We start from the raw sequence: 26,920 nt of genomic DNA on the forward strand, positions 1-26,920 counted from the left end.
GTTGGACCTTGTTTGGGGAAAGTGTCGCTGACATGTTAAGACTTCTCCCAGATTTATAGCCCTGGCCGAGAAACGGAAGGACCAAGGAAGCTGGAAGGAGGAGTGACAGTTGGAGGTGGAAGCCAATTTAAAAATTGAATTCCAAATCCTCCTGCTCCTGCTGTCGGCTAATCATGCATCGGATTGGTTCGGTTCGACACATGTGTGCGGTTGTTAGATCTCTTATCGTGGCAAAATTTTGACACATGCCACACCAAATTCCATTCTCCATTGTCAATCTCTCAAGCACTCTCCGGCACTCTCCGAGGGGCCTAATGCGATTATTTGCTGTGTTTTTGCCCCAAATTCCGCAAAGCAAAGCAAAGGCAAAGCCATTTGCCAGCAGCTCTGATTAAATTGGATTGTAGATGCTCATAACTGTCACACATGGCCCCGTGGAGTGTCAACACCACCAAACCACCCAAAAAACAAGGAACAAAAACATGAAAACAAAAAAGGAAAAGTGAAAAGGAGAAAGGTTAGAAAGGACTAGCCGATGAATGGAATACCCTTGCAACACTAGGTCTTCTATTCTAGAGTTTGGATTTACACCAAATGTTACCTCAATCTCAGCCATTAAGAATCAAAGGATTTCCCATCCCATCTCATCCGCTGCTGCATGGCAAAGCAATAGTCGCCCTTCGGACAGGGTATTTAACAAAATTCAGCATAGTTTTTCAATAAACCCATCAAAAGGTACGAGCGCTGATGCTCTTGAGCCCTCACCCCTGGCATTGTCCTGCCAATATCCCCGACCCTGTGCCCGTGCCCCTGAGGATGTCCTCCAGGCAACTCATCGTAAACGCAATTTGATTTATGGACAATGTGGAAATTGAAAATTGTCGCATGGTCACTTTAATTTCTGAGTTATGCGACTTTAAACCGAGTTGAGGGATGGCCCCGGCCCCGGCCCCGGTCGCTGATGAGGCAGGAAGTGAATTATGCCATGCTTCGTTGTGAGGTTATGTAGCGATGACACACGGTACACGGTCCACGTTACACGGTACAGTCGCCGCACAGAGCTGTATCCTGAAGAAACTGTACTTGTTGACCGCCCCGGCCTCCGCCTTGCTGCCTTCGATTTTGTTGCGTGTGAAAGGAGGAAATGGCACGCGTCGCTTGTTAGTCGCTCGCTGTTGCAAGTTAAAGAGCAATCGGGGCGGACCTGGGCGGGGCAGCAACAACCCTCATTGTCTCAGCTCGTCCTCGTCCTGGTACCGGATCAGGGTGGGGGTGGGGTTGGAGGTGGAGTTGTGCTTGATGTTTGCCTGTTTGCTGCTAGTCGCTGAAGTGCCTCGACGGTTTAGTGTCGGCTTACAGTTTTGACATTTGTCCGATCGGTGCGGCGAGAGGCTGATTGCAGATGAGTATCGTCGAAAGCGGATGATGGATGCATTCTCCTCCTCCTCCTCTCCGCTGAAGTGTGAAATATGCCATCAACTTGTCCACTGTCCACTACGCCTTCTCGGGAGTCCAGTTCTCGATATGGAAGGACATTCCACGCATCGCTCGTTCCCGAGAATGTTAACCCTTTTGTTGACCCTTGGGGCCGCTTGACAAAGTTTCACTTATTTGGCAATTATTGGAAATATTTTCCAGTTTTAATTGAAAAACTGAAACCGAAGCTGGCCCTCCCGCTGGATACCCTTCTGGTCTGGGCCACTTTCATGCATGCCTGCACCTGCTGCTGCTCCTGTTGCTGCTTCTGTTGGTCCACAATTAAAATTGCTCATAGCCCCAGCCCCTGTCGTAGGTCCATTGGAAAAGTTTTCATGGTTATCACTTTGTGCCGGCTCCAAGGGGAGGAGGTTTTATTTTTCATGGCTTTTCAATTTTAATTGAAATTTATGCCCATCTCTCAAAGGGTTTGTCCGCACCAAGTGGGCTCACCAGCCAGCCCCCTCTGGCCAACACTCCTCCAGCCACGTGTTCGCCAAAAAAGAAGTGTGGCAAATTGTTGAAAATTTCAAAATTTACATGTACAATCGCCTGGAGCGATCCTGGAAGGGGTGAAGCAGAGGTGGAGCAGGGCGGAGTCCTGTGATTTACAGCCCGCACTTTGGTAATTTACGAGCCGCAGCACTTGAAACAGAAACAAAAACAGAACCCAGCAGAACCGAACCACACCGAAACACGGAAAGTGCATGCAAAACATTTTGTTATTTTGTTGTTGCGGCGCCATTTTATTGCCATTCGGTTTGTTCATGTGTAAAATTTGAAATTGTTGTAAATAATTACCCTAATGGCTGCATGCCCCCCCCATTCAATCGTACGTCTCCCAGTCTCATAGTCTCCCTTCTGTGTCCTGTATCCCGTGTCCCGTGTCCGATGTCCTCGTGGACCAGTTGCCACTTCTTTTTCTTGTACAGTTAATTTGTGAGCCGAGCCGAGCCGGCAGCGTCGCCATTTGTAATTAAGCCTAAACCGTTAATATTTCAGCCAGATAAGAGCAACTGCACCCTATCCTGTCCCCGTTCCCCATACCCCCTCTCCCAGTCAGAGCCATTCCCATCCCAAAGATAGCCATAAATTCTGAACCAAAAGTTGGTCCTTCGGAACAGGATCAGCGCCAAATTGTTGGGGAAACATTTTACGGTTCGGCGAGAGCGAATCTCTCCCATGGTCCATGGTCGGGTGTTAATTTCCAGCCAGATTTTTTCTTATCACAGCCCCAAACGAAAGTGAAAATTCACTTTCCCTCTGCTTCTGTTTTGCCAAGAATTTAATTAGCATACCGAATCGTTAACAAGATTGGAAAGCCCCTGAGTTATGTTATGCACAAGTTTCGCATGGAAATCTGGATTGGAGAGGGGAAGGACCTCTTCTTCGGGGTTGCCGAAATTGTAATTAAGAAATGTGCCTCTCGACCTGCAGAAAAGTGCTTGCTAGTCAACAGAAAATGGGGAACGGAAGAGGGAACTGAATCACAATAGAGAAGTACATAAATCATTATAATTCAAGTAAACAACACCCTATATACGAATACAAACGCTGTTTACAATTGTGTTTCTTACAATTTAGCTTTATTTGTAATGGTTACCCTAGCCGGCTTCCGATGGTTCTTCTGAAACTCTGAAAGAGTTCATAGAAAACTATATGGATCTGCCATATAACCATATAATGGCCATAATCATCCTTAACAGTACGATTATGTATACTGAGGATCTCTTGGATCGCAAAGAAGTTAAGGCTAAATCTAAATTAAGTTAAGCTACGACTATTATCCAAAGCGAGTGAGTCCGATGCTAGCCAATGTGGATATCTAAAAAGTAGAAGGAATAGAACGATATGTTAGCTTGTTGGCTTGGCACAACATACGACACAACTTACTATTATGATGGATGTTAATGTTAATTTTGGGAATCCTTATTTTCGGTTTGGCTCTGCCTTTCGGCTTGGGGGCCGCGAAGGCATCGCCAGAGCAGAGGACCAGGAACGCCAACAACAGAAGCCACCCGAACCTGAAGTATTTCATATTTAGTGCGAATATTTATGGTGCGACTGAGCGCGGCTGAGAGCTAAACGATTACTGCGGTGTAGCCGATGACCGTTCTTAAATAAATCATCGGGCGAAGAGTCGGAATTCCTAAACATTAACCATCTATGTCATTGGGAATTCTCCCGAATTATATAAAATCACCGAAACGCTGACGATGATAATGATGATGATGATGATGAAATCAATGAGGCTGTTATCTGTTTGGATTTTACCACTAGGGCGTGCTTATCAATAGATCCGAAAGTAAACCCCCGAGTGAATGGAATGGAATACCCAGAATACCAGATCTACTCGCCAGAGCTAGCTCAACCCATCCCATTGACGGGGAGACTCACAGTGACAGCCCCTGCACTCGAGTGTCGACTACTCGAACATAAACATGCATAAATTGCATTATAAGCGACCCAAACAAAGCATTAACCCCCTCCCGGCGATCGCCACCCCTCCCACTGCCCGAGCAGCCATAACTATTCATTATCGACACATAAACGACCCTGCGACCCTCTCCCGGGCCAAGGGCAGGGCAGGGCACTCATAACTTCAAATTTTTATTAAATAAACAGAACAAAGCAATGGCCGGAAAATGTCCCATACCCGTACTCGCACTCGTACTGGTAAAGAGGGGAGGACACAGGACCTAGGACATATGCACGAGCATCCTTCTGACCCACTAAATTGGGAATATGCGAATTGCATGGCTGGAAAGAACCCTTTCTATCCTAGAGCCCATCCCTCGAGCATCTCCGTCTCCAGCACATCCTGCGTAATTCAATATTTGACTATATGAGATTTATGGCCACAGGGTCTAGCGACTTCCGCTGGGCTGGTAACGTCCTCGTCCTAGTCGTTCTAGTCGTCTTCGTCGTTTTATTTGTATAAAGTATAATTTTTGATTTAGTGCGATTTGTGTCAACGGTTCGAGCTACGCGCCGCGGAGCGCCGCACGCGCTACGGGTGGCAAAGGGTTGAGAGCAATAGTTTCGCAATATCCGAAAAGTGAAAGTTTGCTTCGCTTTGTTTGCCTTGGATGCGATGGTGCGGATATGAGACCGCATGCTGATTGTCATTCAGGATTGTGGAGGGAGTACTTACACCACTCCATTCTCCTGCCAGGCGGAAGCGGATGTTATGCCAGCGGAATGCGCATAAAAGTTTATTATTATGCCCGAAATTTGGTGGAAATTGAAGAGAACTGCCAGTGCAGATGACAACAAATTACTTTGTTTGGCTTTGGCGAATACGCGAGGGAATTAGCGGAGACGCCTCGCGGCAATGGCAGCTGGGGTCTTCAACGGGGATGGGGTTGCTGGGGCACACAGGTACACAGGATGCAGACGCCAGTGCCACCCGATAAGGCGCGAAACGGCTTGGCAAGGGAGAAGCAATTTCCCGCGAAAAATTTGCATAGCTCGTGGGAGCGAACAATCGCAACTAATCAAAGGGTTGCGTTGCCGCACGGCCGGAAGCACGAGACATGCGAATTTATTACAGGTTGCATCAAATTTAATTTTCATTCGGAGCGTGTGCGGAAACTGCCGATGAACCGGCCCGCCGTGGAGATTGACTTACCCAGTCAGGCGCGTAATGAGGTGAGGTGTCAGCGTTGCTTCATCTCCTCGATCTGCTTGAGCAGCAGCTGCAATCGATCCTTCATCAGCGGCTGGCCGCGTTGGGTGCGCTTGCTGATGGCCTTGGTCTTTTCGAGGCGCTGCTTCTTGTAGGCCTTAATGCGAGCCTCCTTTTCAGCCCGCACCTGTTGGCGCTCAGCCTCGGCTTTGGATGCCTTCTGCTGTCGGATCATTTGGCGGATCTCGGGCTTGTTTGGTTTATCCTGAAATGCAGTGCGGAATGTGTGAGAGACGGGCGGCATAGCATTTTGCTTATACATACTGTTTTCGGCTTCGCCTTGTGCTTCTGCTTAAAGTTTGGCTTCTGCCATTGCGTGGCCTTGGCCTTGCTGTGCGTTGGCTTTTTATTGGGTTTTCCCTGCGGCTTTTGTGTTTTCGGCTTCATCTTATTCCACTTTTTTTTATAAACAAACGAAAAACGTGCTTAAACAGCTGTTGCAACAGCAACACTAGTCTCTGTGTCGAATGTATGTAGATGTGTAGTTACGGTGTAAATTACTGATACATCGGACTTTTCTCTTACGTTTTATTTGTTTTGACCTATTTCGCTAAAACCTTTTTTTAGACAAGATCCGATAAAAGCAAGTGTTTAAAATAAACCAGACAATTAGAAAATAGGTTCATTAATTGAATAAAATTATGTGGGCATGGCTAAATGTTCTATATAACTAATAATATTCCACGGAATATCAAAATCGAGGAATATGTATAATAGAACTTGAATTCGTCAGTATTTTTACTGTATATGTTTAAAATGAGACGGTATATTTTGGCATATTTTTGACGGTCAGACCGTATATTTTCCGCGATTACAGCTCTACAACGTTGAAAATGTTAAAAATAACTAAATTCATTGCACAAAATGGCAAGTATATTGTCTAATTATTTGGGAAACGTCTAATCCAACCTTCGCCCACTAGCTACTGTTGTCAATTTAGCTGGCAGCCGTTTGGCCCGGCCTGCAACGCGCTTTTATGCCCAGGCCGGCATTGCGGAAGGCAAAACCACAACACGAGACTCGGATGAACCGATTGACATAACGAATCCCTTCGAGAAGGACCCTCAGCAGTGCATACTGTGCAAGAACAACATCACCCCGCACTACAAGAATGTTCGGCTGCTGTCACAGTTCCAGTCGTCGTACACGGGACGCATCTACGGACGCCACATAACCGGGTTATGCAAGCAGAAGCAGGAGGATGTTGAGCGGGCCATTCTTCGGGCACAGCAGTGTCTGCTGATGCCGGGGTACCACAAGGACCTGGACTTCCTGCAGGACCCAAAGCTCTTCGATCCGGAGAGGCCCGTGCGGCCCCATAAATACTAGTTTGCACTTAAGTTTTGTTCACAATCTGTTTTTATTGCGGAGTAATACATTTTGCCACCGTGAAGCATTGTCCGAGTGTCAGTCCTCCTCCAGGTACCGCAGCATCTCGAGAGGAATACCTAGTTGTATCAACACGGCCTTCTTTGTCGGCCGGGGATCGACCATGGCCTGCAGGTCGTTCATAGTAGCTATGAATCCCCGCCGCCAGGTCTCGATGTCTGCCTGCAGCTCGGCGATTCTGCTGTCCTGTGGTTCTACTTTATCATCCTCCTCTTCCATTTGCTCTTTGTCCACTACTTCTTCATCCTCCTCTTCCATTTGCTCTTTGTCTTCCACTATCTTGGCTCTTTCATCATCCTCTTCCAGTCGGTCCTTGTCTTCTACTATCTTGCCCCTTTCATCCTCTTGCAACTTGCTGGCCACTGTACGTTCCGCTTTCTTTGCTTGTGGTTTTTTTTCTTTTTCTCTTGGAGTGGACTCCTTCTCGCTGGTCTTCTCCTTAAGTTGGCTTGCGGCTGCGAACTCCAGCCGCTTCTTGGTCAGCTCCGTACGGATGCGGGACAATCCGATGCGTTTGCGACTGTTTGTGGACAGCGGAAGGGCGCGAGGAGTGTCTTGTTCTGTCCGATCTGTAGGTGTAGTGGTTCCCAATTCCTCCCGCTGCAGCCGCAACAAAGGCGTGGTGTGGCACGCCCGTCTCATCAGACCAAGCCGTGGTCTCCGCGCCGACTGCGGGGTTCCATTCGCTGCCTCTTCCATTCAAAATCCGCAAAATACATGCGAAATGGATTCAAATTGAATTGTTTACAAATTTTATAAAAACGAGGGGCTGCCAGACTGCCTGCAAAACTAGTTCCAAGAACAAACACTGCCATGGCGCCACTGAGTCTTGTAAATTCAACACTAGAGATCGTTTGTGACAATAAAAATTAATAATTTTTTTTTTTTTTTATTACTGAGTTGCCGGTGGTCGCGCAAGTAATTCCATTTATAATACAGGCATATCCGGCAATTTCAGCTCAAATCGTGCCGATGGAGATGCCGGCCCAGCCGAAACATTTCCGGGTTTGATTCCATGTGATTCCGGCTCAGAACGTGTCAATGTCTGTGACGTCCACCTTTCTCGCTTCCAACGATCCAATCGCAAATTATTCTTCCTTTTAAGCTCACACTTGGCTATGTGATTGTACTGGGTTACTTGTGTGGCTGTATAGGGCTTATATTTTTCCTTTTTCGTCGCTCTGACGAGCATGGCGTTTATCGCCGAATCGGACTTATTCGCAAGGCGTCCCTTCTTCTCCCGCTTTAATTTGGCGTCCCACACAGAGTTGAAGTAGTGCATTTTCACGCGTACTTTGGTACGCAGACACAGGGACTTCACTTCCTCGCTGCTGTACTCGCGCTGCAGATCCTCAGAGGTTATTTTCTGCAACCGCATTACATGTAATGGCCGCTTGCTTGAGGTGTCTTTTACTTACGGTGGCCGCGTTAAATGCCGCAAACAATTCACGGTCGGTCGTATTTTTCGCCTTTCTCATCAGCTTTTGAGCCTTCTCGGTCTGAAATTTGTGGAGAGCATAGCTCAGCACTGAGCGTGCCATTTTGGCGTTGTTTCTTATCTTGTATTTATTTGCGCCTTACGTTCAATTTCTCAATTTACCGCAATTTTAATGCAGCTCTGGATTTGCAACTCTGGGTTCACTCCGTGGCGAAAACATCTCTGTGTACTTGCCATGTAGAGAAATTCGGATGTGCATTTCAACAGAAATCTTTATCCTATGGAAAGTGTATTAATTGGAACGAGAACAATTAAAAAAGCAGAGAAGATATTCACGGATTTGATGAAAAGGTCTCAAAGAGTCGTCTTAAAAAATCCCTCTTAGGGTCTTTCGCTTTTTACTTCCTCTTCCTAAATTACCATAATAGGTAGTTGTATTTATATTTTGAATGCATACTGAATATTAGACAGAAAGGTTCAAGAGCCGTGTGGCTTGACAGGATGATGATATTTAAGGTGCTTTAGTTTTTATTGTTTTTTATTCTATATAGTTGGTATGAATATATAAACCACGCGCTGAATATCCTGTCTTTTTAGGGATTGTATAAATGGTCTACAAAAACTATGCGCGCTCTATATGCTAATCTGTTCTATGACTAAAAGTGACCTGATACTGATACATACTGAAATTGGGAACGCCCGATCGATCCGTGGTGGTGGATGCCGCACCAACTTGAGTGTACACATTTTGGCTTGAATCTGAATCTCCACTCCACTCCGCTCTCACCACCCCTCCCAAAATCGACTCTGATATGATTATAACTAATCGTAGGTTGAGGCCATGGGGCTAAAGCGATTCACTTACAACTGAACAATGATGGGCAGACGGCCGGAGAGCATATTGTAACGATTGCCAAAAAGGAAATTATTGCAATTACAGGTCGGAGAAACGGTCGCAGGTTGCAGGTTGCAGCTGCAGGTCGGAGTTCCTGGATTGGCAACAAAAGCACTTACAAACGAACCTAGATCGAAGCATTAAACTACGGTACGACTACGAAAAGGGGTCCAAGTCAATGTCCATCCACTACGGTACTATGGCAGCTTGTGGTAGCGCTCGACGTCCGCTCCCCGGAAGCTGACCTTGCACACGCACTGCTGGGTCGACGACAGCAGGACTAGGCACTCGCGACAGACCAGATGCTGGCAGGTGCGTATCTCGTAGCCGAACTGACTGCTGCGGCAGTTGATGCAGCGGGGTGGGGTTCCCGATCCGGCAACGGATCCTACCTGGGTGAAGCGGGTGATCTTCTGGAGAGCTTGCTGGAGGGCCTGGTCGATGGAAGACGGACCTGTCGTCGAGGTAGATGCGGCTGCAAGCGACTGGTGAACGCTGCTGGCCGTGACAGTGGCACACGCTGAGTGGTGGCTGTGTCTGGCCCGCTTCGCAGCCGGCGGCGAGGCGGGGGACTGGCCTAGGAAGGCCGCCGATGAGGAGGTGGCCGTGAAAGTGACGGTGGACTTCGTCTTGCGCTGCTGGTGCTTGTACGCGTTAGATAGCGAGGAGTAGGTCCCGGCGGCGAAGCTACCTTGCCCCGGCTGGCACATGCTGCTGGCGAACTGGGAGGCGTGACGGCGGCGCATTCGGGAGCTGCCTAGCGATCGGGGCACCGTCTTAAAGTGCTCCGAGTTCTCCATTAGGAACTTTTCGATGCGCGCCTTGAGGGCGAGGTTCATTACTGCCTTGCGCTGTGAGGTATATTCGAGACCTGTAAAGGGATCTGAGGGCTGGCGACCCCACTTTCCCTCCTCCACGGCGTGCTTGTCGATGGTGGACTGGTCCACCACCTTGCCGGAGGGCAGCACAGTGGGAAAGATCTGAAAGCAAAGGAAATCCGTGAGCAAAAATTTGGGGAGGAGATTGTATTACAACACGGAATTTTACCATTAGCTCCCAGGTGATGGAGTCGAGGAACTCTTCGGGTAACGACAACGTGGACTGCTCGCGCAGCTCAGGTATGTGGCGAGAGGGGGACCTCTGTCCGGCTGGGTGCTGAGCCTGGTCCCGCTGCCCGAACGGATCGCTAATCTCGCTCCAGATGGTCTTCATCAGCTCGCGGTCGCCCTTGTCCAGGGAGCGAGCAGGCAGGCCCCAGATCTGAATCTTGCGGAGCACCGGGGGACAGCGCTCCGTGGCGCGGATCACGATCTTCACGCTGTTTGTGTTGGCCAGTAATTTGTGAGCCGTCTTAAAGAAGAACACCTTCTCGCTCTGCTGCTGGGCGGCGGCCGCACTGCTGCGGGAATTGTAATCACTCTGGTAACAGAAGGTGACCGAGTCAACACCCTTAGCCAGGTCGCGAACGTTCGCCACACGCTCCCAGATGCCGTCGTACTTGCTGTGAACCTCGAAGGCCGTGGACCGGAAGGCTCCGGAGGTGTGCCACAGCTTAATAACCTTCATGTCGATGGCTTTGGGTAAGTCAAAGACGATCTCGACTGGCGGCTTGCAGACGGCGAAGCACATAAAGCCGCGCTCCAGCTGCTCCCCATCGTTAGCTATCAGGTTGTCCGCCGTGTAGCCGTCCTCGCACACGGCCTCGCATTCCACGGAAGGCTTGAGTTTGGGGTTGAGGAAGTTGATTAGGCTACTCATGCCTCTCCCCTCCTCTCCACTCGAGCGTGCTCTAATCTCAAACGCTGCAGTTGGTCACGAGCCAGCACAGCTCGTGTGTGTCTCTGTGGTGTGTTGTGGTGTGGTGCGGCCCCACCTGCTCTTTATTCGCACAGAAAATGGCGTCACTGCCTCTGCCTCTACTTCTGCTCTGCGTCTCAGCGACAGCTTCCTGTCTGATGCGTTGCTGCTGGCGTAATCACAGTCCGAGCATGAAAAGGCAGAGCAGATCGCTCACAATTCACTATCCTTGATCCTGAAGAGAGTTGGAGCTAGCATCGGATTTTTATCGCCTTTTGGAATATTTATAAAACTCACTGGAGAACAGTGTGACCAGTGTGACCGCGGACTTATTGATGATATATACCGTGTGACACTCAGAAATATACCGTTTTATTTTTAAAATATACCGTAAATATACTGACGAATTATTAAAGTTCCATCATACATATTCCTGATTTTTGATATTCCGTCGAACATTACTAGGTAGATAGCACATTTAGCTATGCCCACATAATTTTATTCAATTAATGAACCTGTTTTCTACTTGATTAGCTTATTTTAAATACTCCCTTTTATTGGATTGTGTCTAAAATAAGGTTTAAAACGTAAGTGTGTATGGAATGTTACGTCATTGCTGGTCAACAGGTATCCGCTCTGACATCTCTATACCCAACTTCATTTGATTTATATACAAATTCTGTTTTTCAAGCTGATTTCGTTACCTTTACTCATCCTTGGCCTTCGTAAGCCTCCTTGAACTGCAAACGCTCGTTGAAATAGCTTTATAGCAGAGGTCAGTCTCTTATAGTCTTATAGTTTATGCATTCATTTAAGAGGTTAATATCCGTAATATCCGTCTAAATGTGTCTCAATAAGTATTGTATATATATCTTTGCCCACATATTTTCTGTATGATTTTCTCCACTACATGGTAGTGGTAATGTATCATGGCTTGTGTTCCCACTGATCAATCGACCCTCGGACACGCTCACTTGGACAGTGGGCTTCACCAGAGAACTTTTATTTGCATTTGTGGAGACATCAGGCAGCTGTGAATGGCATATGTATATTAGATAGATATACTCCTCCGCGCCTCGCTGGAGCTGACTCCTCTATAAATTGGGTTTCAGTGGGGTGGGAGTGGTCCCCCAAAGAAAATTCGAAGAAAAACCATAAATTATGTCATAAATATAACAAGATCCCATAATTAATCATCTGATTAAACTCTGATCTATTATATTTGCCATTTTGCGTGAGGAAAAAAGGTATGGACAACGAGCACAACGGCCCAGAAAACGCAACGCATGGAAGGTAAAATCAAGCCCAATATACTTTGAAGACAAAATCGGCTTTTTATTTTAAAGGTATATTGGGAGGGTTCGCCGAGGTGTGGTGCCTATGAACCTTGCATGTTGCTTTGGCTGTTGTCCATACCCCTGGGGCAATATTCCATTCCAAATTATCATTTTTTCGAGGTAAGAGAGGTGCAGCAGTAGGACCGACTGATCATAAGAAATATACCAAAATATACCGTTTCATTTTCAAAATATACCAGACTCAAGTCGACTCTTCTCGCGTTAAAATTATTGTTTTTTTTTTCAAAACGTCTCTGCAACACCGGTAACATTGATTTTGCGGTTTTTCGTATCTGGACATTTTGTTTTTTGTCAGCTGTTTTTTAAATTTATCGAAAATGAATTTGGAACTTCTAGAGATGCGCAATGTGGATCTCAGCTTCGGGAATTATGGTAAATTTTACATGTATACACATTTTGATACATGTCAGCTACATATTTATATATTTATACATTTACGTTACGTAGATTCCGTAGATTTGGGGCAAAGTGGAAGTTTTTGAAATTGACGGAAGACGGTGAGCCTCCACGGCGAGGGCAGAGCAAGTTTATACAAAACAACTAAATTTTTGGGTGCAAAACATAATTGAAGTTATATCAATTTTGTATACTAGGAAATAAGCCAAACCTCGGATTAAGGTCATGCTATCTGTGCCAGATCTCTTTCTGATTATAATAGTGAGTGGTGTGGCACTGGAGTTCCCAGCAGGGACACCTGATATGGAAGCTGCTTCAGGATGAATTGGTGAGGGAGCAAGCCTAGCAGCGACTAATTCTGGTGCTTTGGGGCTGGGTACCCGATCCCCATCTGGAGTGTTTCTGCCGAGTTGGGCTGAGTCGGCAGGCAAAACATTTGTATGAGGGGCTGCAATACAATCTGCCCCACCGGAGGCAGATTAGAGCCAGAGGCACTCGAGAAAGCCATAACAGCGCCAAAAATAAAAGTTCCCAGGTGGAATGCGAGAGATTATGGTAATCTTTGACGGTGTGAGCGTTTTCCCTTTCTTGTGAATGGCTTGACCATCAGTAGTTCGGAAGATAAGAACCGACTACGGGCGGATAAGCTGCGGCGAAGCTATAAGTGGACCTTCGGCAGGTGCGACGCCCTCAGTTGTGCAGTGAACGACGGCCATGAAAGGAATCGTGCTCTTGCTGCTCTGCAGTGCGCTGGTCGCATCTGCGGTCAACCTGCCAGGTGTGCCCGTGGACTTCGAGGTGGACGACAAGGTGCTGTCCGCCATTGCGGACGACGTGGCGGATCGGCTCGCGAAGGAATACCTCAACTACATGAAGACGGGTGTGGAAACGCCGGCCTTCAAGAAGCTGACCGCGCAGTTGGCCAATTCGCACAGCCAAAAGGACATTTTCACGCGGAACCTGCCCGAACTGGAGACGCGCGACAGCTTCTTCGTGTGCGTCGCCTGCCGCTCAGTGATGCGCGTCTTTGCCAAGACTATCCGGGAGGAGGACGGTGAACTCCACGGCGAGGACAGCGCAGAGTTCATGAAGAAGTTCGCCATGGACTTGTGCAAGCGCCTCAACCTGCAGACCGAGGAGGTGTGCGAGGGTCTGATCGACTCCAACCTGCCCAGCGTCGAATACATCATGCGCAACTCTGAGATTGACTCGCAGAGCTTCTGCTCGCTGTTCATGGAGTTCAGTTTCTGCAACACTGGCTCCAACCAGGATTACAACTGGACACTTACGGTGGACTCCACAGGCGAGGCCATCACCGGCCCCAAGGCGGACCCCCCTCAGGCCACCGATTCGGACATAAAGATCTGTCATTTCAGCGACATCCACCACGACCCGCTGTACGAGCCCGGCAGCCTCGCCTCCTGCGCTGAGCCCATGTGCTGCCAACGGAACCAGGAGACGGCGCAGGGGACTAGCGAGGCAGCAGGCTTCTGGGGCGACTACCGCGACTGCGACTTGCCCTGGCACAGCTTTGAATCGGCCCTTGATCATGCCGTGGCTACTGAGAAGTGCGACTATGTCTATCAAACCGGAGACATTGTTGATCACATGGTCTGGGCCACATCTGTGGAGAAGAATACCGAAGTGCTGACCAAGGTCAGCAGCCGCCTAAACGAGGCATACCCCGATGTTCCCATCTACCCCTGCATAGGTAACCACGAGCCCCATCCACTCAATCTGTAAGTAGTTAAATTCCTCATTCCATTCTATATTCAGTGCTGTGCTAATCCTCTCCCATTTCCAATCCTCTCTAATCTTATATTTCAGCTTCAGTCCCGAGGGTGTGCCAGAAGAGGTCAGCACCAAGTGGCTGTACGAGCACCTGTACAACGACTGGTCCAAGTGGCTGCCGGTCGAGACCAAGGAGACGATCCTCAAGGGCGGCTACTACACTGTCTCCCCGCGCCAGGGCTTCCGGATCATTGCCCTGAACAGCAACGACTGCTACACGGACAACTTCTGGCTGTACCACAGCGGCACGGACAAGATCCCGCAGCTGCAGTGGTTCCACGACACTCTTCTGGCAGCGGAGAAGGCAAGCGAGTATGTCCACATTCTCACCCACATCCCCTCGGGCGATGGCACCTGCTGGTCAGTCTGGGCCCGCGAGTTCAACAAGTGCATCACACGCTTCCGCGGCACAATTAGCGGCATCTTCACCGGCCACTCGCACAAGGACGAGCTATTTGTCTACTACTCGGAGGAGGGCCATGCCACCGCTGTGGCTTGGAACGGCGGTGCAGTGACCACCTACTCCGACAAGAACCCCGACTACAGGGTCTACGACATCAGCGCCAAGGACTTTGGCGTGCTCGATCACCGCACCTACATCTTCAACTTAACTGAGGCCAATCTGACACCCGATAAGCAGCCCGTGTGGTTCTTGGAGTACGAGTTCGCCAAGGAGTTCACACAGGACACCAGCCCAGCAGGCATTGACAAACTGCTGGATGAGTTTGCCGATAATCCGCAGCTGATAAGGAAGGTGTGTGGCAGTCCTCCCCCATCGTCATTGCTTTTAACTCTGTTCTGTTTCGTAGTACTGGCGGTTCCGGGTGACTTCTGCCGATCCGCAGATTAACCGCGGCTGCGATCGCGACTGCCTGGCCGGATCCCTCTGCCGCGCCTCTGTGACTATCAACAACCAGCGCGGACGGTGCGAGGAGCTCCGGGAGCGACTGTTTTTGGCTGTAAGTGCTGCACCATAGAAATCCGATAGAAATCATACCATTCCAATGCGTATCCTTTGTGTATCCTCAGCTGGACAACGAGGAGACCACCACACCAGGTGGCGATGATGACGATGATAATGATGATGATGGAGCCTCTACCCTGGGTCTGCTCAGTCTCGGTTCGCTGCTGGCTGTAGCTCTGTCCGTTCGACTTACCTTCTAACTTATACATTTATAGCATTTATAAGCATAAGTTATATAATTCCTTTGTGACTGTATCCCAATCCAAATCCCCACCAAGTGGCATATATAAGTATACGCTTATCCCTATCCAAGTTGCTAATCTCTTGTTTTTTTGGCAGCTATCTCCTGCCATATATAGAATTTGCTTGGCGACCTTATCAATATCCTTATCGGCTAATAGCGATCACGGCATTAGGACAAATTAACCAATTACCTGCTTCTGCTGATGGACGGCCATAAACCATAAACCAAGCCACTTGTAGCGCATTTTCATGTTAAAGGTTTATGGCCAAATAGTTATGATGATGATCAAGGTATCGCTGGGAGTCAAGCACGTGAATGAAAGGCCATTACGGGTGAGGAGAGGCAGTGTCGAAGAACAAATAGTAGTATGATTTAAAACGAATGTTAAGTAAAAACCTAAGAATAATGAGTAGCATCGAAATTTGATCGATAGGGTAGCACTTCCAACCATATAAATCTGCCACCGAATCGCCATTAGTATGGAATGATGGCTTATGCCATTTCCAGCAGCGATATCTCTGGGCCAGATAAGCCGCGGGTGTGATAGCAAGGCTATAAATATGGGTTAGGAACCGGTCCTGGCCATTAGTTTCACCATGAAGTTGCTCTGGAGCATAGCACTGCTGGGCATGGTTCTCTGCTTAGGCAGCCAGGCCTTCAACCTTCCCGGAGTCCCTGCTATCTTTACCAGCGAGGATCATCCCATCTCTGCCGTCTCAGGTGAGTGCTCTACGATTTCCTTATCGAAATCGAGATCGATTGACAGCTTCGACTGACATCAGATTGACTTCTCTTGCAGCTGGTGTTGCCGAGGAGATAAGCCGCGAGTTTGTCAAGTACCTGCGAACGGGTGTCGAGTCCGAGAGACTCAAGGAGCTGGGCAGGGAGCTGAGGGGGAGCCACAGCAAGAAGGCCATCTTCACAGAGTCGTTGGTGGATCTTACATCGGCAGACCAGTACTTCGTGTGCACTATCTGCCGCTCTACGATCAACGTCTTTGTGCGTACCCTTACCGACGGGGAGCTGAGCGGACCCAACCGGGAGGCGGAAGCCAAGAAGTTGGTGCTAGGCTTTTGCGACTACTTCAGCATCGCGACTCCGGAGGTCTGCTCCGGCTTGTTCGACCTCAACTGGCCCATCCTGGACTTTATCTTCAACGAGACGGCCGCCAATTCGCAGTCGTTCTGCGGCATGCTTCCCATCCCCATCTGCCAGGTGCAGCAGGAGGAGTTCAACCTGACTCTGACCATCGAGGGCGATTTTCCCACCGAGTCCAACTCAGATCTGGCCGCCCGCAGCCCCCAGGATCATCTCGTCCTGCATCTCACCGACATCCACTACGACCCCGAGTACAACGCCGGCGGCAACGCCGATTGCGATGAGCCCATGTGCTGCCGCAGTGCCCTGCCGCAATCGAGTCCTACTTCCTCTGCGGCTGGCTATTGGAGCGACTATCGCGACTGCGACACCCCCAAGCACCTGATCCTGAGCGCTTTCGACTACATTAAAGAGAACCACAAGATCGAGTGGATCTACCACACGGGCGACGTGCCGCCGCACAATGTCTGGTCCACCACGCGTCAGGGCAACATTGACATGCTCACCGAGATCGATGGTCTGCTGACTGAGTACTTCCCGGAGACGCCAGTATACTCCTGTCTGGGCAACCACGAGCCCCACCCGGCCAATGTGTGAGTGCTCCTAGTTCCTTTTTTGTGTTCCACATCTCACAAAGTGATTAAACCTATACCGTTCCTCTTCAAAGCTTTGGCAACGATGAGATCCCCGATTCCCTGAAGGTTGACTGGCTGTACGAGCACGTCTGGAAGCTGTGGTCCAAGTGGCTGCCAGCCGAGGCGGAGGCGACTGTGCGTCGGGGAGGATACTACACGATCTCTCCCAGCGAGGGGCACCGAATCATTGCGTTGAACAGCATGGACTGCTACCTCTACAACTGGTGGCTCTTCTACAACGGATCCTTGATCCAGGAGCAGCTGCAGTGGTTCCACGACACGCTCCTGGCCGCGGAGCAGGCAGCCGAGAAGGTGCACATCCTCTCGCACATTCCGTCCGGAGATGGCGACTGCTGGCCCGCCTGGGCCAATGAGTACAATCGGGTGCTGAATCGCTTCAGCGGCATCATCACAGGCATCTTCAGCGGCCACACGCACAAGGACGAGATGAACCTGCACTACACGGAGGAGGGCCTGGCAGTGGCCATAAACTGGAACGGCGGCAGCCTCACCACCTACTCCAACAAGAACCCCAACTACCGCCTATACGTACTCAGTCCTCCGACCAGGCAGGTGGTGGAGCACTTCACCTACACCTTCAACCTGACTGCCGCGAATCTGCAGCCAGAGCAGCAGCCCGAGTGGTACCTGGAGTACGAGTTCACCAAGGAGTTTACCGAGGACACCAGTCCGGCGGGCATTGATAAGCTACTCGTGGCCATGGCCGAGAAGCCCGCTCTGCTCCGCAAGTTCTGGCGCTACAAGGTGACCAGTGCCGATCCGAAGCTCAACCAGGGCTGCGACAGTGCCTGCCTGTCCAAAACGCTCTGCAGGATTGCCACCAGCAACTACCAGAAACGGACGCGCTGCCGTGAACTCCAGGCCATCCTCGAGAAGAGCGTGAGTAGTCCTGGCTGGACATGATTTTATCATTCACTTTATGACCTTTTCCCTTTGCCCTTTTCAGCTGGAGAATGAAGAGGAGGACGAGGAGGACAATGACGATGGCGGTGCCCCAGGACTCAAGGCCCTCAGTCTGGCCTCTCTCTTGGGGCTGCTGGTTGCATCCGCAGTCCTTATGTAACACGTCCTTCTTATCGATGCCCCCGTGTTTATAGCCCATATCATTAGGGGGAAATTATCGCTGATCGATTAGCGCGACAATAAACCGACTCGTAAAAGTTCAGAGAAACCCCAAAGATACCCCAGATGTGAGAGGGTTGGATGGATGGGATTGGCGGGGGTGGCAATAACTACACACGATTCTGGTAGTCAACACTCAGAATGTTCGATATACATATATATATATATAGTACATATATAGAGAGTCCCAAGATGCCTCTCGGGTAGCGAATACTTTGCGAATTACTAATAGCTTGGATTAAGTTTAAGTTTTAGTTTGGGTTTAAGCACTACGATGGAGTCCGGGGAGGGGGTGTCTTCGTCTTTGTCTTCGCTTCGTCTTCTGCCCCTGCCGCTGTCGCTGCCGTTGCTTTTGTACATACATATACACAGGTGGAACGAGTCCAGGACGTCGCTTAGAGCGCGCACATGAGCGTGGCGATGTCGAGGTCCTGCTCATCGGCCTTGCGGAGGATGAGGGCTGCCTGGTTCTGGTAGCGGCCCGTGGACACCAGGCGCACGGTGCTCACCCCGCAAAAAATTGCCTGCTCGGGTCCAGGCTCATTTCCGGCTCCACACACGGCGCTGGCGAGCTCCAAGCCATTGGCATCGAGACCAGAGGACCCGCCGATCTCCAGGCGATCCCCGAACGTCTGACACTAGGAGGGAGGGGAGAGATTACCCAAGAGCGAGCGGCCTACGCCCTTCAATACTTACGTCATAGTTAACCTTCGGCTGCGTTCGCACACCCTTGCCGCCGATCCGCAGACTGGCCAAAGACACGACGGCCGGAAAGAGCGCGGAGATGGTGCAGTTGCGGGCTTGTCCAAAGTTTGTCATCTTGTAGACGGCGGCGGTGTCCTGGACCAGTACATTGCAGGCTGTTGGACAGAGAAAGGTTGGGGGAGATGTGGGAGGGCACTGTGGGAGGAGCAGACTGGCGACTCACGTTGTGTGATCTTGTGGAAGCGCACGTTGGCCACGAAGGAGCCTCGGCCGGGGATGCGATACTGGAGCAGGGCGGCATTCTGGCTGGATCGGAAGAACTTCTTGTTGCTGATACGGGGCCTAAAAAGCAACGGAGAATTGTATTTATAAAGAGTCCCCAAAGTCCCCAAATGAGGATACACGCGCACCATTGCTTGTAGTTGTTGCAGAACTCGTAGACACGCTCCTCCAGCGGTCGATGGTGATCCTTGATGCCCGGGAAGTACTCACCGTTCAGCTCCCAGCCATCAACAAACTGCGGATGGAATGTGGAAGATCAAGGAGGAGCTTCATATGGGAATCCTACTGGCTTAACTTACCGCCATGAGGGCTCCTGTCTCGCAGTTGGCGTCGTAGTGCTTCATTGTAATCTCCACAATTGTGTCGGGCTCCCCAATCACATACAGGCCACAGACCTCGGGCTGCTCTTCCACTCCCACTCCCAGTCCCGATTCCAGTCCCAGTCCCTGACCAGCTCCAGCAGCTGCAACGGCTTCCAGCTCGAGCAGCGCCGCTTCCCGGTTGAGACCGGGCAAGGGGGCCAGCTTCTTGAAGATGTAGTCACCTGCCTCGGAGGCCACGTGCATGCATTCTGCGTAGAGGTTGAGGTGGAAGGAGTTGGATCGATTTAATGACTTTAATGCATTCAAATGCCCCAGGCAACACTCTAACAAAAGCCGTAACTGAAACCGAAACCAATTTGTCGGAATAGGAGAGCTAACATATAGTGGGAGTGTGGCTTTGGGGAGTCGTAATTGAAATCCCCTTTGACTGCCTCGCTCCCGGGCACGCATCCCCCTATCCTCTCTTGTCCAATGGCTTTGCAACAATTAATTTATCATGCGCATCCACTTAATACCCGGCCATCGTTGGCTGATTTATGGCCGGAATTATTAGCCAGACTTGGGCTCACAAGCCCACACACATACACACAAGCAGGGGATGGAGAACCGTTCACATATCCCGCCCACAAAGAGCAAACACACAAAAAAAACAAAAAAAAAAACAATCAAACTACTGCTTCTTGACTTCGTTTTTGGTCCTGTTCTCAATGCTTGTCACATACTCCGTTTTCGTCACCGTCTCCGCCTCTGCGGGTTTGTGTGTGGGTGCATCCCTCTGGAATCCCTCGGAAGGCACTAGTCTACGTAGAGGAAGGGAAGGAGTGGATAGGAGTGGAAGTGGAGTGCACGCGTGCCACTTGGCGCCAATTTGTTTATGAGACTCGCTAATTGCTTTTGAGTGGTCGCATTTCGGGACTTTTAACATATCAATTTATTGCGAATTACAATTAAATGAACATTATCCATAATTGATTAGACATTATCGTTTAATAATCATAACCGGATGCGGAGCAAACGAACGAACAATCATAAAATATGTCTGTGTGAGGTCTTCGAATTGGTTTTAGCTTTGAATACAAAGGCGAGTTTCCCATATTTATCAAAGATTCATAGCATACGCGTTTGTTCAAGTTCGCTACTTATTGCACATTCTTTGACCGCCAGAAGTTCAGGGCAGTCAACTTTTGCCGGTCAAAAATTGAATGCAAAATCTGCGGCTGATGACAAAATTAAGAGAGTTCAAGTTCGAGCTAGTATCCAATGATTAGAATTAGCATTTGAATCCTAGTCCATATTTATTAGTATCGTTTTTACAGCTTCAATAAAAACGAATTGCTGTGCTCCCTCTACCTTTGGTCTAACTCAAACCTGGATTACGGCAACTCATTTGTGAATCGAAATGATATTTTTGCAAATTCTACAAAATTGCTTTTCCTGGAAACTTCACGGTGACGTCGTTCCCATGGGGTACCCTCCAACACCCCCTCCCCCCTGAAGTTTACCTTTACCGTTGTCCTGGCTATAAATAAAAGCAATTATAAATCGGCATTGCCACAGATTTGTGGATGCCTCGACTGAGGATGATGCTGATTTTGATGCAACTTTCTGTTTGGCCCTAGCTTCCCATGCGGTTGCTTTGACGATTATCCTGTGAAGGGATGGGAGGGAAGAGTTTTTGTACGAGTGGCACGAGGTGCCACTCCCGAATTTGATTAAGTTTCCCTACATCGGAATCCCAATATTTCATTCAGCTCTATTGACATTTGGAGTGGCCACAGATTTGATTTCTTCCATTTGGTCAAATGGGGAGTGCACTTTTATTTGAATTTGGATGATCAATGAATTCCTGTTCCTGTTGCTGTGGTGAATAAATTGCGTATACGACATGTGGCCCGACCAGGGAAAGGGAAACGGCACCAACAGGAAGCCAACCCGAACACAACTTATGCGAAAATCAATTTGAGAGACAATTTTAGCTGCGACAAGAAGCAAACAAGGTTTTGAAGGCGCTTAAAACTTGTCACAGTCCCCCTTTAGCCCCGAGGCACTTGACTCAAAAGTTGACTTTGCTTCCGCCCTTCCGCCCTTCGTGCGTGTTACTGAGCTGCTTGGAGTGCTTCACTTACCTGCCACCGTGTGCACATTGTGCGGCATCGCCGGGCTGGGGTACAGCTCAAAGGAGCGCTTCACACTGGGCCATGCCTGAAACGGAAAGAAAGTAAAAGGAGCATATAAGACGAGACCTAAATTGGAAACCCTCTGGCAAATGGCAGCCCATGCAACGGAACGTAGCAGTCAGATCAGGGTCTACGTCTTCGTCTCCGTCTCCGTCTCCTTTCAGCCATTGAGCCATTCAGCCAACACAAAAGACAGACACCCCAAATGGGGGAAGGAGAAGCCAGCAAAGGATCAGCGGGTTGTCCGCTGCTAATGCCCACCGACTTCTGTAGTTGTGCCCCAGCGGGGGGCAGCTCTCTAATGCGGCCTGGCACTTAGGGGCCCGCCACCACAATGCAAATGCAGAGGGGCAACGGGGAAGGGAGAATGGCAGCAGGGACAGAGGTCAGCCAATGCAGAGGACAATAGCCGGGTTTTAATTAAACGACCACACACGATTTGCCAATAAACAAGAATCGGAGCAGATGACGCCCGGCACGTGCTCAGCTCCCCTGATGGGGGAGGGGCAGGGCTCATGGGTGAAGGGACATTATAAGCCTGACAAATCGCTGGAAAAGTTAAAAGTTAAAACCGTCCCGACCAGGGCAAAATAACTTTCATCTTTGGGTCCCTTTCTTGGGCCTGCCTTTTGGCTTTTTATGATTGATTGGAGGTACATTTGCGCTGATTTTCTTGTTAATTGAAAACGCCTGGAGGCGCCCACCCTCCTAATGGTGTATCCCCTAAGGAGAGGGGGTGATAAATGTCGACGCTCTAATAATTCCGCTGGAGGAACAAAAAACGTTCGGATTTTGGTTAATTGTTTGCGCAACACTCGAGAGCTTGCCCTTAACGAGCCGCCCGTTATGGAACTGTCAATTAGTGGCGGTTTTGGCCAAAGCCGAAGCTTTAAGCCTAAGCCCTGCTATACCCTGACAAAAAAAATTGTTGCCTCCCTGACGTCACGAATCATCCTTCGACGCACATTCGCCGTAGAGTGGGAGTGTGCAGTGGAGAGGGGAATACGGGAATCGAGACTCTTCCAAGTCTCGATAAACTGTCAACAGGCGGTAAATAAATAATAAACATGATCCCTTTGAACACACTTGACGCTGCCTCATTTGCATAATCACAGTGTCGGATTTGGATTCGGGATTCGGGATTGGGATTGGCCCCCAGAGAGGGGTATCCAGAAAGCCTTTGTCCAACAAATGAGAAAGTTGCGCCAGCTGCTCCCAGAAGCAGCAACATCTGCGTTAGACCCGAGCCAAGGTTGGATGGCTATCAGAGAGTTGCCACGGGGATCCATTCAAAGGAGCCAATCCTGGCCAGAGGGGGAGCACCACGAGGCAGCAGAAGTCACGAATCTAAGAATAAAATATCTCCCTCAGCCATTCGATGGCATTCACCCTTTACCTCTTCCTTTCAGTTCAACTTCACTTCCCTGTCGTCTCCATTCCATTATCCGCAAGAGCATCAGGTATTCTTTTTATTATTAGCAATTGTTCATTCATCTTTTGCGCAGTTCAAGAGTCGCTTGCATTGATTAATGAGTCTCTTGTTCAGAGAGTAAGTCAATTCCGAGGCTCAAACAATGCACGGCTTAAGGTGGAACGGTATTTCGGCTACGGAGCTGATCTACTGGCTGGTGGCTGTGTTGTCTTCCTTTCAAGGTCGTCATTGTGGAATCTTTTGTTCTGTCTCTGTTGGGTCTCGCTAATTAGCCAAGGATATGCGTGTCAGGTATGGCCGGGATTCAAAATTCCCCAAATATTTGTGACTTCATTAAAAGTTGCTTGCGACAGCGGAGCGGATTGCGACACCTACGCGGCTTCGGCAGCGGAAGCGACGGAAGCACCTTGAGAGCCTCTCCTTCTCTTTCACAACATCCTTTTTGGGGCCCAGGCAAATATTGACTTTACACATGGCGGAAGGGGCTTCAGTAGTAATCCCTGAGTTCGGCAAACACTCCAGTCTGCATCCTCGGCATCGTTCCATCAGGCCATTGTGTAGGACTGCGTGGTGTGGGAGTCTATGGTGGCGGCATGACTAAGTAATGAGGCATCTTCAAAGGCGACAGGACTCTTTCCGAACAGGAGAGCCGGAGAAGAGTCTTTCTGACCATGAATAAGTGATGTAAGTGATGTACTGAGCAGCAACAGGCTGCCATTGAATGCTGTCCAATCATCAACTATTCAGACGCATTTATGGCCAGCATAAGTTTCACTCAAGGAATCTCTGTGGAAGGATTCCGCTAACAGAGTAATGGTGGCTCAAATATGCGCATAATGCCGGAACCCAATGGAGTATTAGCATTTAGCATTGCTCCAAGTCGAAATGAATCGCCTTGAAATGAGCTGCGAACGGAAGGACTTATGCGGAACGAATTGGTGCGTTCACAGCGGGCTTAGCGATGGAAGATGCTCCTTCACTTTCAAAACTTTCACCAAAAGCAGCTCCCTCAAAGCGAGGACTTGTTCAATTACCATCGACAGCTCATCCAACGTTCTACTCCAATTAGAGAGCTTCTTAACATTGACAACCCACAAACAGCCGAAAGCCGCAAATGAATTCGATTACGCACACGCACCGCTGGACGAGAGCGTCATTGGCTTTAATCCTTTAATTAATTTTCCGCAATCACAAATGAAGTGTGAAATGCAATTTATCATAAATTAGAAAAGGGGAAGCCTGGGTCTGGAAGGTGTCTACAAGAAGAGTAACTCTTCTCCTGGAACCAGAAATTCGATATAACGTCGTGCATGTGAATCCCTTTGCAGCTGCTGCATGCAAAAGAAGAAACCCGCTGCCAGGACGGAAATTAGTTCTGCCTCAAATCACACCTCCCACACGCATACACACACACACACACGTACACAGGGTCTTCTCGACATGTGTATAAGTTTTATTAAACATTTGGCAACGCAGATTTATTCACAATTCTGCAAGAAGGAAATCGGTAACCCGGCATAAATTTAGCGCACCTGTTGGGAGGACAGAACATATGGAAATTGGAGGGAGTTTGCACTATACAATCCGCATAGTTTAGCATAAGATTAACCTTTTGTTTGTAGCTAAACCAATTAGAGGAGAACTCATGGCCATCGAAGGGAGTGCACTCGAATTAAAGGTGGTTCCTTCGGTTCAATCTTCAAGAATACTTATGTATTCTTGTTCCACATAAGGGTCTCCAATTATAACAGATCTACTGAAATCTGGAGTAGAGACGGCGAAAATACATAGCCAATTATCTCTTGGGTTCAACCTTCTTGCGACGCTCCAATTCGAGACCGAAGCAATTGGTGAAGACATCTCTAGGGTGGATACTGCTCCTACACACATTTCTCTTCTACGTATTCTGCTCCTTTCTAGTGGTTTTGACATTGATGTTTTAATTGTTATCGCCCTCACATGTTTCCCGTGCGAGAGTGGATTCTTCAGTAGGAAGAGGAGAACCCAAACATGGACAGGGGTGTGGCTGTGGGCGGGGTCAAGTCATGTCCTGGCGTAAATGGCTGTAAAGTGCCAAAGCGTCGGTGTCAACATGCGGCATTTAAACGCACTTCGAGTGATGGGCTCCCAGGGGGAATGGACACCACAGGGGGACAGGAATGCAATCTCGTATCCCATTCTGAGTGAGTAGTCACTGGCCACACAAAGAACGACTGTCGCAGGCAGGCAGGCTGCATTGCAGTTTCACTGCACTACGCTCATCAAGTGAAATCGCTTTTCCGTTCAGGTTTTCCCTGCGTGTGACTGTTCTGTTGGTTTTTTTTTGCCCCTCCCACTGGGGACTGCTGTGGGGAGGGTTCGGTTCGGTTCTGTTCTGTTCGGCTCAGTGGCAGGTGGGAAAATTTACATTTATCCCACTTTGACTGCGGTCTTGGTCGGAGACAAAGTTGCACCTGAGCAAACATATCGGAAACGAGCAAGGTGATGGATGGATAGCTCATAGCTCCTTCCGTCCCTTTTTTTCCCCCAAAGAAAGATGGATTCGATTTGCTATTTTAAGACCTGATATCTCTCTTATTCGAGTCTCAATCATAATTAGCTGATTTGTCTGCAGCCAAATGTCGGAGGAAACTTTTGCAGGATTCGGGCTATTCTCATTCCCCTTTTCCGGATTCTCGCACTCCCCATTCTCCAGTGAAATTAAATATTTATTTGTGTTGGCTGAAAGTTTGACCTGATGACCCGATTGAGCCTGCCCACGCTGAAGGCATTCATAAATTGCTTTCCAGCCCGCAATCACTCCAATCTGAAGAGTTCGAGGCCTAGCTTGCAACGTGACTCTAATGAGGGTAATATTTTCTTTGGCAGAAGCCAGAAGTCGAAAGGCTCTGAAAACTTTGGCAATAAGGCGACACAACACGACACACGCTGCGAACGGGAATCAATCAATCAGAGGCCACACAATCCACATCCACATCCCAGAGGGAACCAATTAGATCAAGTCATTAGGGCAAAAGACGAAACAAAAGTTGGCCCAACTTGTTGATCGAATTACGGGCGTGTGGCCGCATTTCCTTCCTCCCGAATTCGAGACGACAAGACACGACACTCACCTGAACGCCCAGCACAATCATGGACAAGTAGAGGTAAACGACCAGCTTCATTGCGACGGCTTTCGCGGGTTAAGCTGAGGCGTGAAATTGCCAATTGCCTTGGGAACTGGAGTTTCCACTGAAGGCCGCTTTTCAATTAGCGGACGGCCCAAAAGTGTCGCGTCCGGTTCTGCCGCTTTGATCCTTTGCCTGAACAGAGCAGCGTCCTAAGCCGATTCCAAAGATTAGAAGCGGAATCACGCACTCAATAACTTCATTAAAGCGCGAAATGAACGACAAAAGCACGCGAAGCGGACGGGGACACGCGGCGTATACTGGATGCGGGTTTGAATTTGGATGAAGAAACCGTTAAGGGACGGGCAGAAACCGATGCAGTGCAGGCCTGGTGCTGGTGCTACTTCCGCTGGTCGAATGGTCCAGGACGATGCGTCAACGCTGCCGCACGACGACAGAGTGTTGGCCCTTATCAGTGGCGCCTTTCCTTTTATAGCCCTCGTCCTGGGTGTAGTTTCACTCCCACTCCCGATGCTGCATGGCTGTCGCTGTCATCTGTCGATGAACGCTTTGTCCATTGTC

At 49.2% G+C, this 26,920-nt stretch overlaps 9 protein-coding genes across 9 annotated transcripts; 3 read left to right on the plus strand and 6 right to left on the minus strand.

The window, feature by feature from the left end:
• Positions 1-3,040: 3,040 nt before the first annotated feature.
• On the minus strand, positions 3,041-3,561 carry LOC113566414. Its single transcript, XM_026991882.1, has 2 exons — positions 3,370-3,561; positions 3,041-3,301 (listed from the first exon to the last, which is right to left on the minus strand). Exons 1-2 carry the CDS (start codon positions 3,512-3,514, stop codon positions 3,285-3,287), a joined length of 162 nt encoding a protein of 53 aa, XP_026847683.1. The 5' UTR covers positions 3,515-3,561; the 3' UTR covers positions 3,041-3,284.
• On the minus strand, positions 3,438-5,573 carry LOC6595333 (thyroid transcription factor 1-associated protein 26). The gene is made up of 3 exons (XM_002020510.2): positions 5,429-5,573; positions 5,108-5,369; positions 3,438-3,500 (listed from the first exon to the last, which is right to left on the minus strand). Exons 1-2 carry the CDS (start codon positions 5,549-5,551, stop codon positions 5,136-5,138), a joined length of 357 nt encoding a protein of 118 aa, XP_002020546.1. The 5' UTR covers positions 5,552-5,573; the 3' UTR covers positions 3,438-3,500; positions 5,108-5,135.
• Positions 5,574-5,997: 424 nt separating this feature from the next.
• On the plus strand, positions 5,998-6,557 carry LOC6595332 (28S ribosomal protein S18c, mitochondrial). The gene is made up of 2 exons (XM_026990589.1): positions 5,998-6,031; positions 6,087-6,557. The coding sequence occupies exons 1-2, from the start codon at positions 5,998-6,000 to the stop codon at positions 6,491-6,493; spliced, it is 441 nt and encodes a 146-aa protein (XP_026846390.1). The 3' UTR covers positions 6,494-6,557.
• LOC6595331 (glutamic acid-rich protein) lies at positions 6,501-7,291 on the minus strand. The gene has a single exon (XM_002020508.2). The coding sequence runs from the start codon at positions 7,250-7,252 to the stop codon at positions 6,572-6,574; it is 681 nt and encodes a 226-aa protein (XP_002020544.1). The 5' UTR covers positions 7,253-7,291; the 3' UTR covers positions 6,501-6,571.
• Positions 7,292-7,461: 170 nt separating this feature from the next.
• Positions 7,462-8,094, minus strand: LOC6594789 (telomere-binding protein cav). The gene is made up of 2 exons (XM_002020507.2): positions 7,972-8,094; positions 7,462-7,919 (listed from the first exon to the last, which is right to left on the minus strand). Exons 1-2 carry the CDS (start codon positions 8,092-8,094, stop codon positions 7,482-7,484), a joined length of 561 nt encoding a protein of 186 aa, XP_002020543.1. The 3' UTR covers positions 7,462-7,481.
• Positions 8,095-8,511: 417 nt separating this feature from the next.
• On the minus strand, positions 8,512-10,980 carry LOC6594788 (RING finger protein 37). Its single transcript, XM_026985224.1, has 2 exons — positions 9,934-10,980; positions 8,512-9,866 (listed from the first exon to the last, which is right to left on the minus strand). The coding sequence occupies exons 1-2, from the start codon at positions 10,642-10,644 to the stop codon at positions 9,084-9,086; spliced, it is 1,494 nt and encodes a 497-aa protein (XP_026841025.1). The 5' UTR covers positions 10,645-10,980; the 3' UTR covers positions 8,512-9,083.
• Positions 10,981-12,688: 1,708 nt separating this feature from the next.
• Positions 12,689-15,504, plus strand: LOC6594787 (sphingomyelin phosphodiesterase). Its single transcript, XM_002020505.2, has 4 exons — positions 12,689-14,176; positions 14,265-14,982; positions 15,038-15,187; positions 15,258-15,504. Exons 1-4 carry the CDS (start codon positions 13,152-13,154, stop codon positions 15,390-15,392), a joined length of 2,028 nt encoding a protein of 675 aa, XP_002020541.1. The 5' UTR covers positions 12,689-13,151; the 3' UTR covers positions 15,393-15,504.
• A 528-nt stretch (positions 15,505-16,032) lies between these two features.
• Positions 16,033-18,368, plus strand: LOC6594786 (sphingomyelin phosphodiesterase). The gene is made up of 4 exons (XM_002020504.2): positions 16,033-16,156; positions 16,236-17,127; positions 17,202-18,069; positions 18,137-18,368. The coding sequence occupies exons 1-4, from the start codon at positions 16,033-16,035 to the stop codon at positions 18,251-18,253; spliced, it is 2,001 nt and encodes a 666-aa protein (XP_002020540.1). The 3' UTR covers positions 18,254-18,368.
• Positions 18,369-18,430: 62 nt separating this feature from the next.
• Positions 18,431-26,758, minus strand: LOC6594785 (corticotropin-releasing factor-binding protein). Its single transcript, XM_026984130.1, has 7 exons — positions 26,345-26,758; positions 21,749-21,824; positions 19,599-19,870; positions 19,428-19,534; positions 19,241-19,359; positions 19,009-19,172; positions 18,431-18,950 (listed from the first exon to the last, which is right to left on the minus strand). Exons 1-7 carry the CDS (start codon positions 26,393-26,395, stop codon positions 18,708-18,710), a joined length of 1,032 nt encoding a protein of 343 aa, XP_026839931.1. The 5' UTR covers positions 26,396-26,758; the 3' UTR covers positions 18,431-18,707.
• Between the last annotated feature and the right edge of the window lie 162 nt (positions 26,759-26,920).

This window comes from Drosophila persimilis, unplaced genomic scaffold (assembly GCF_003286085.1).
Source record: "Drosophila persimilis strain 14011-0111.01,24,50 unplaced genomic scaffold, DperRS2 tig00000000-arrow-pilon, whole genome shotgun sequence".
Taxonomy (NCBI): Eukaryota; Metazoa; Arthropoda; class Insecta; order Diptera; family Drosophilidae; genus Drosophila; species Drosophila persimilis.

Coding starts and splice junctions, on each gene's coding strand:
- LOC113566414 (XM_026991882.1), bottom strand. CDS start 3,514: ATGAAATACTTCAGGTTCGGGTGGCTTCTGTTGTTGGCGTTCCTGGTC.
- LOC6595333 (XM_002020510.2), bottom strand. CDS start 5,551: ATGAAGCCGAAAACACAAAAGCCGCAGGGAAAACCCAATAAAAAGCCA. Junction 5,370..5,428: donor ACAAGGCGAAGCCGAAAACA/GTATGTATAAGC, acceptor ACTGCATTTCAG/GATAAACCAAACAAGCCCGA.
- LOC6595332 (XM_026990589.1), top strand. CDS start 5,998: ATGTTAAAAATAACTAAATTCATTGCACAAAATG. Junction 6,032..6,086: donor TAAATTCATTGCACAAAATG/GCAAGTATATTG, acceptor TTCGCCCACTAG/CTACTGTTGTCAATTTAGCT.
- LOC6595331 (XM_002020508.2), bottom strand. CDS start 7,252: ATGGAAGAGGCAGCGAATGGAACCCCGCAGTCGGCGCGGAGACCACGG.
- LOC6594789 (XM_002020507.2), bottom strand. CDS start 8,094: ATGGCACGCTCAGTGCTGAGCTATGCTCTCCACAAATTTCAGACCGAG. Junction 7,920..7,971: donor CGGCATTTAACGCGGCCACC/GTAAGTAAAAGA, acceptor ATGCGGTTGCAG/AAAATAACCTCTGAGGATCT.
- LOC6594788 (XM_026985224.1), bottom strand. CDS start 10,644: ATGAGTAGCCTAATCAACTTCCTCAACCCCAAACTCAAGCCTTCCGTG. Junction 9,867..9,933: donor CCATCACCTGGGAGCTAATG/GTAAAATTCCGT, acceptor CTTTGCTTTCAG/ATCTTTCCCACTGTGCTGCC.
- LOC6594787 (XM_002020505.2), top strand. CDS start 13,152: ATGAAAGGAATCGTGCTCTTGCTGCTCTGCAGTGCGCTGGTCGCATCT. Junction 14,177..14,264: donor GAGCCCCATCCACTCAATCT/GTAAGTAGTTAA, acceptor CTTATATTTCAG/CTTCAGTCCCGAGGGTGTGC. Junction 15,188..15,257: donor GGGAGCGACTGTTTTTGGCT/GTAAGTGCTGCA, acceptor GTGTATCCTCAG/CTGGACAACGAGGAGACCAC.
- LOC6594786 (XM_002020504.2), top strand. CDS start 16,033: ATGAAGTTGCTCTGGAGCATAGCACTGCTGGGCATGGTTCTCTGCTTA. Junction 17,128..17,201: donor GAGCCCCACCCGGCCAATGT/GTGAGTGCTCCT, acceptor TCCTCTTCAAAG/CTTTGGCAACGATGAGATCC. Junction 18,070..18,136: donor AGGCCATCCTCGAGAAGAGC/GTGAGTAGTCCT, acceptor TGCCCTTTTCAG/CTGGAGAATGAAGAGGAGGA.
- LOC6594785 (XM_026984130.1), bottom strand. CDS start 26,395: ATGAAGCTGGTCGTTTACCTCTACTTGTCCATGATTGTGCTGGGCGTT. Junction 19,871..21,748: donor CAATGTGCACACGGTGGCAG/GTAAGTGAAGCA, acceptor ACCTCTACGCAG/AATGCATGCACGTGGCCTCC. Junction 19,360..19,427: donor TGCAACAACTACAAGCAATG/GTGCGCGTGTAT, acceptor GTTGCTTTTTAG/GCCCCGTATCAGCAACAAGA.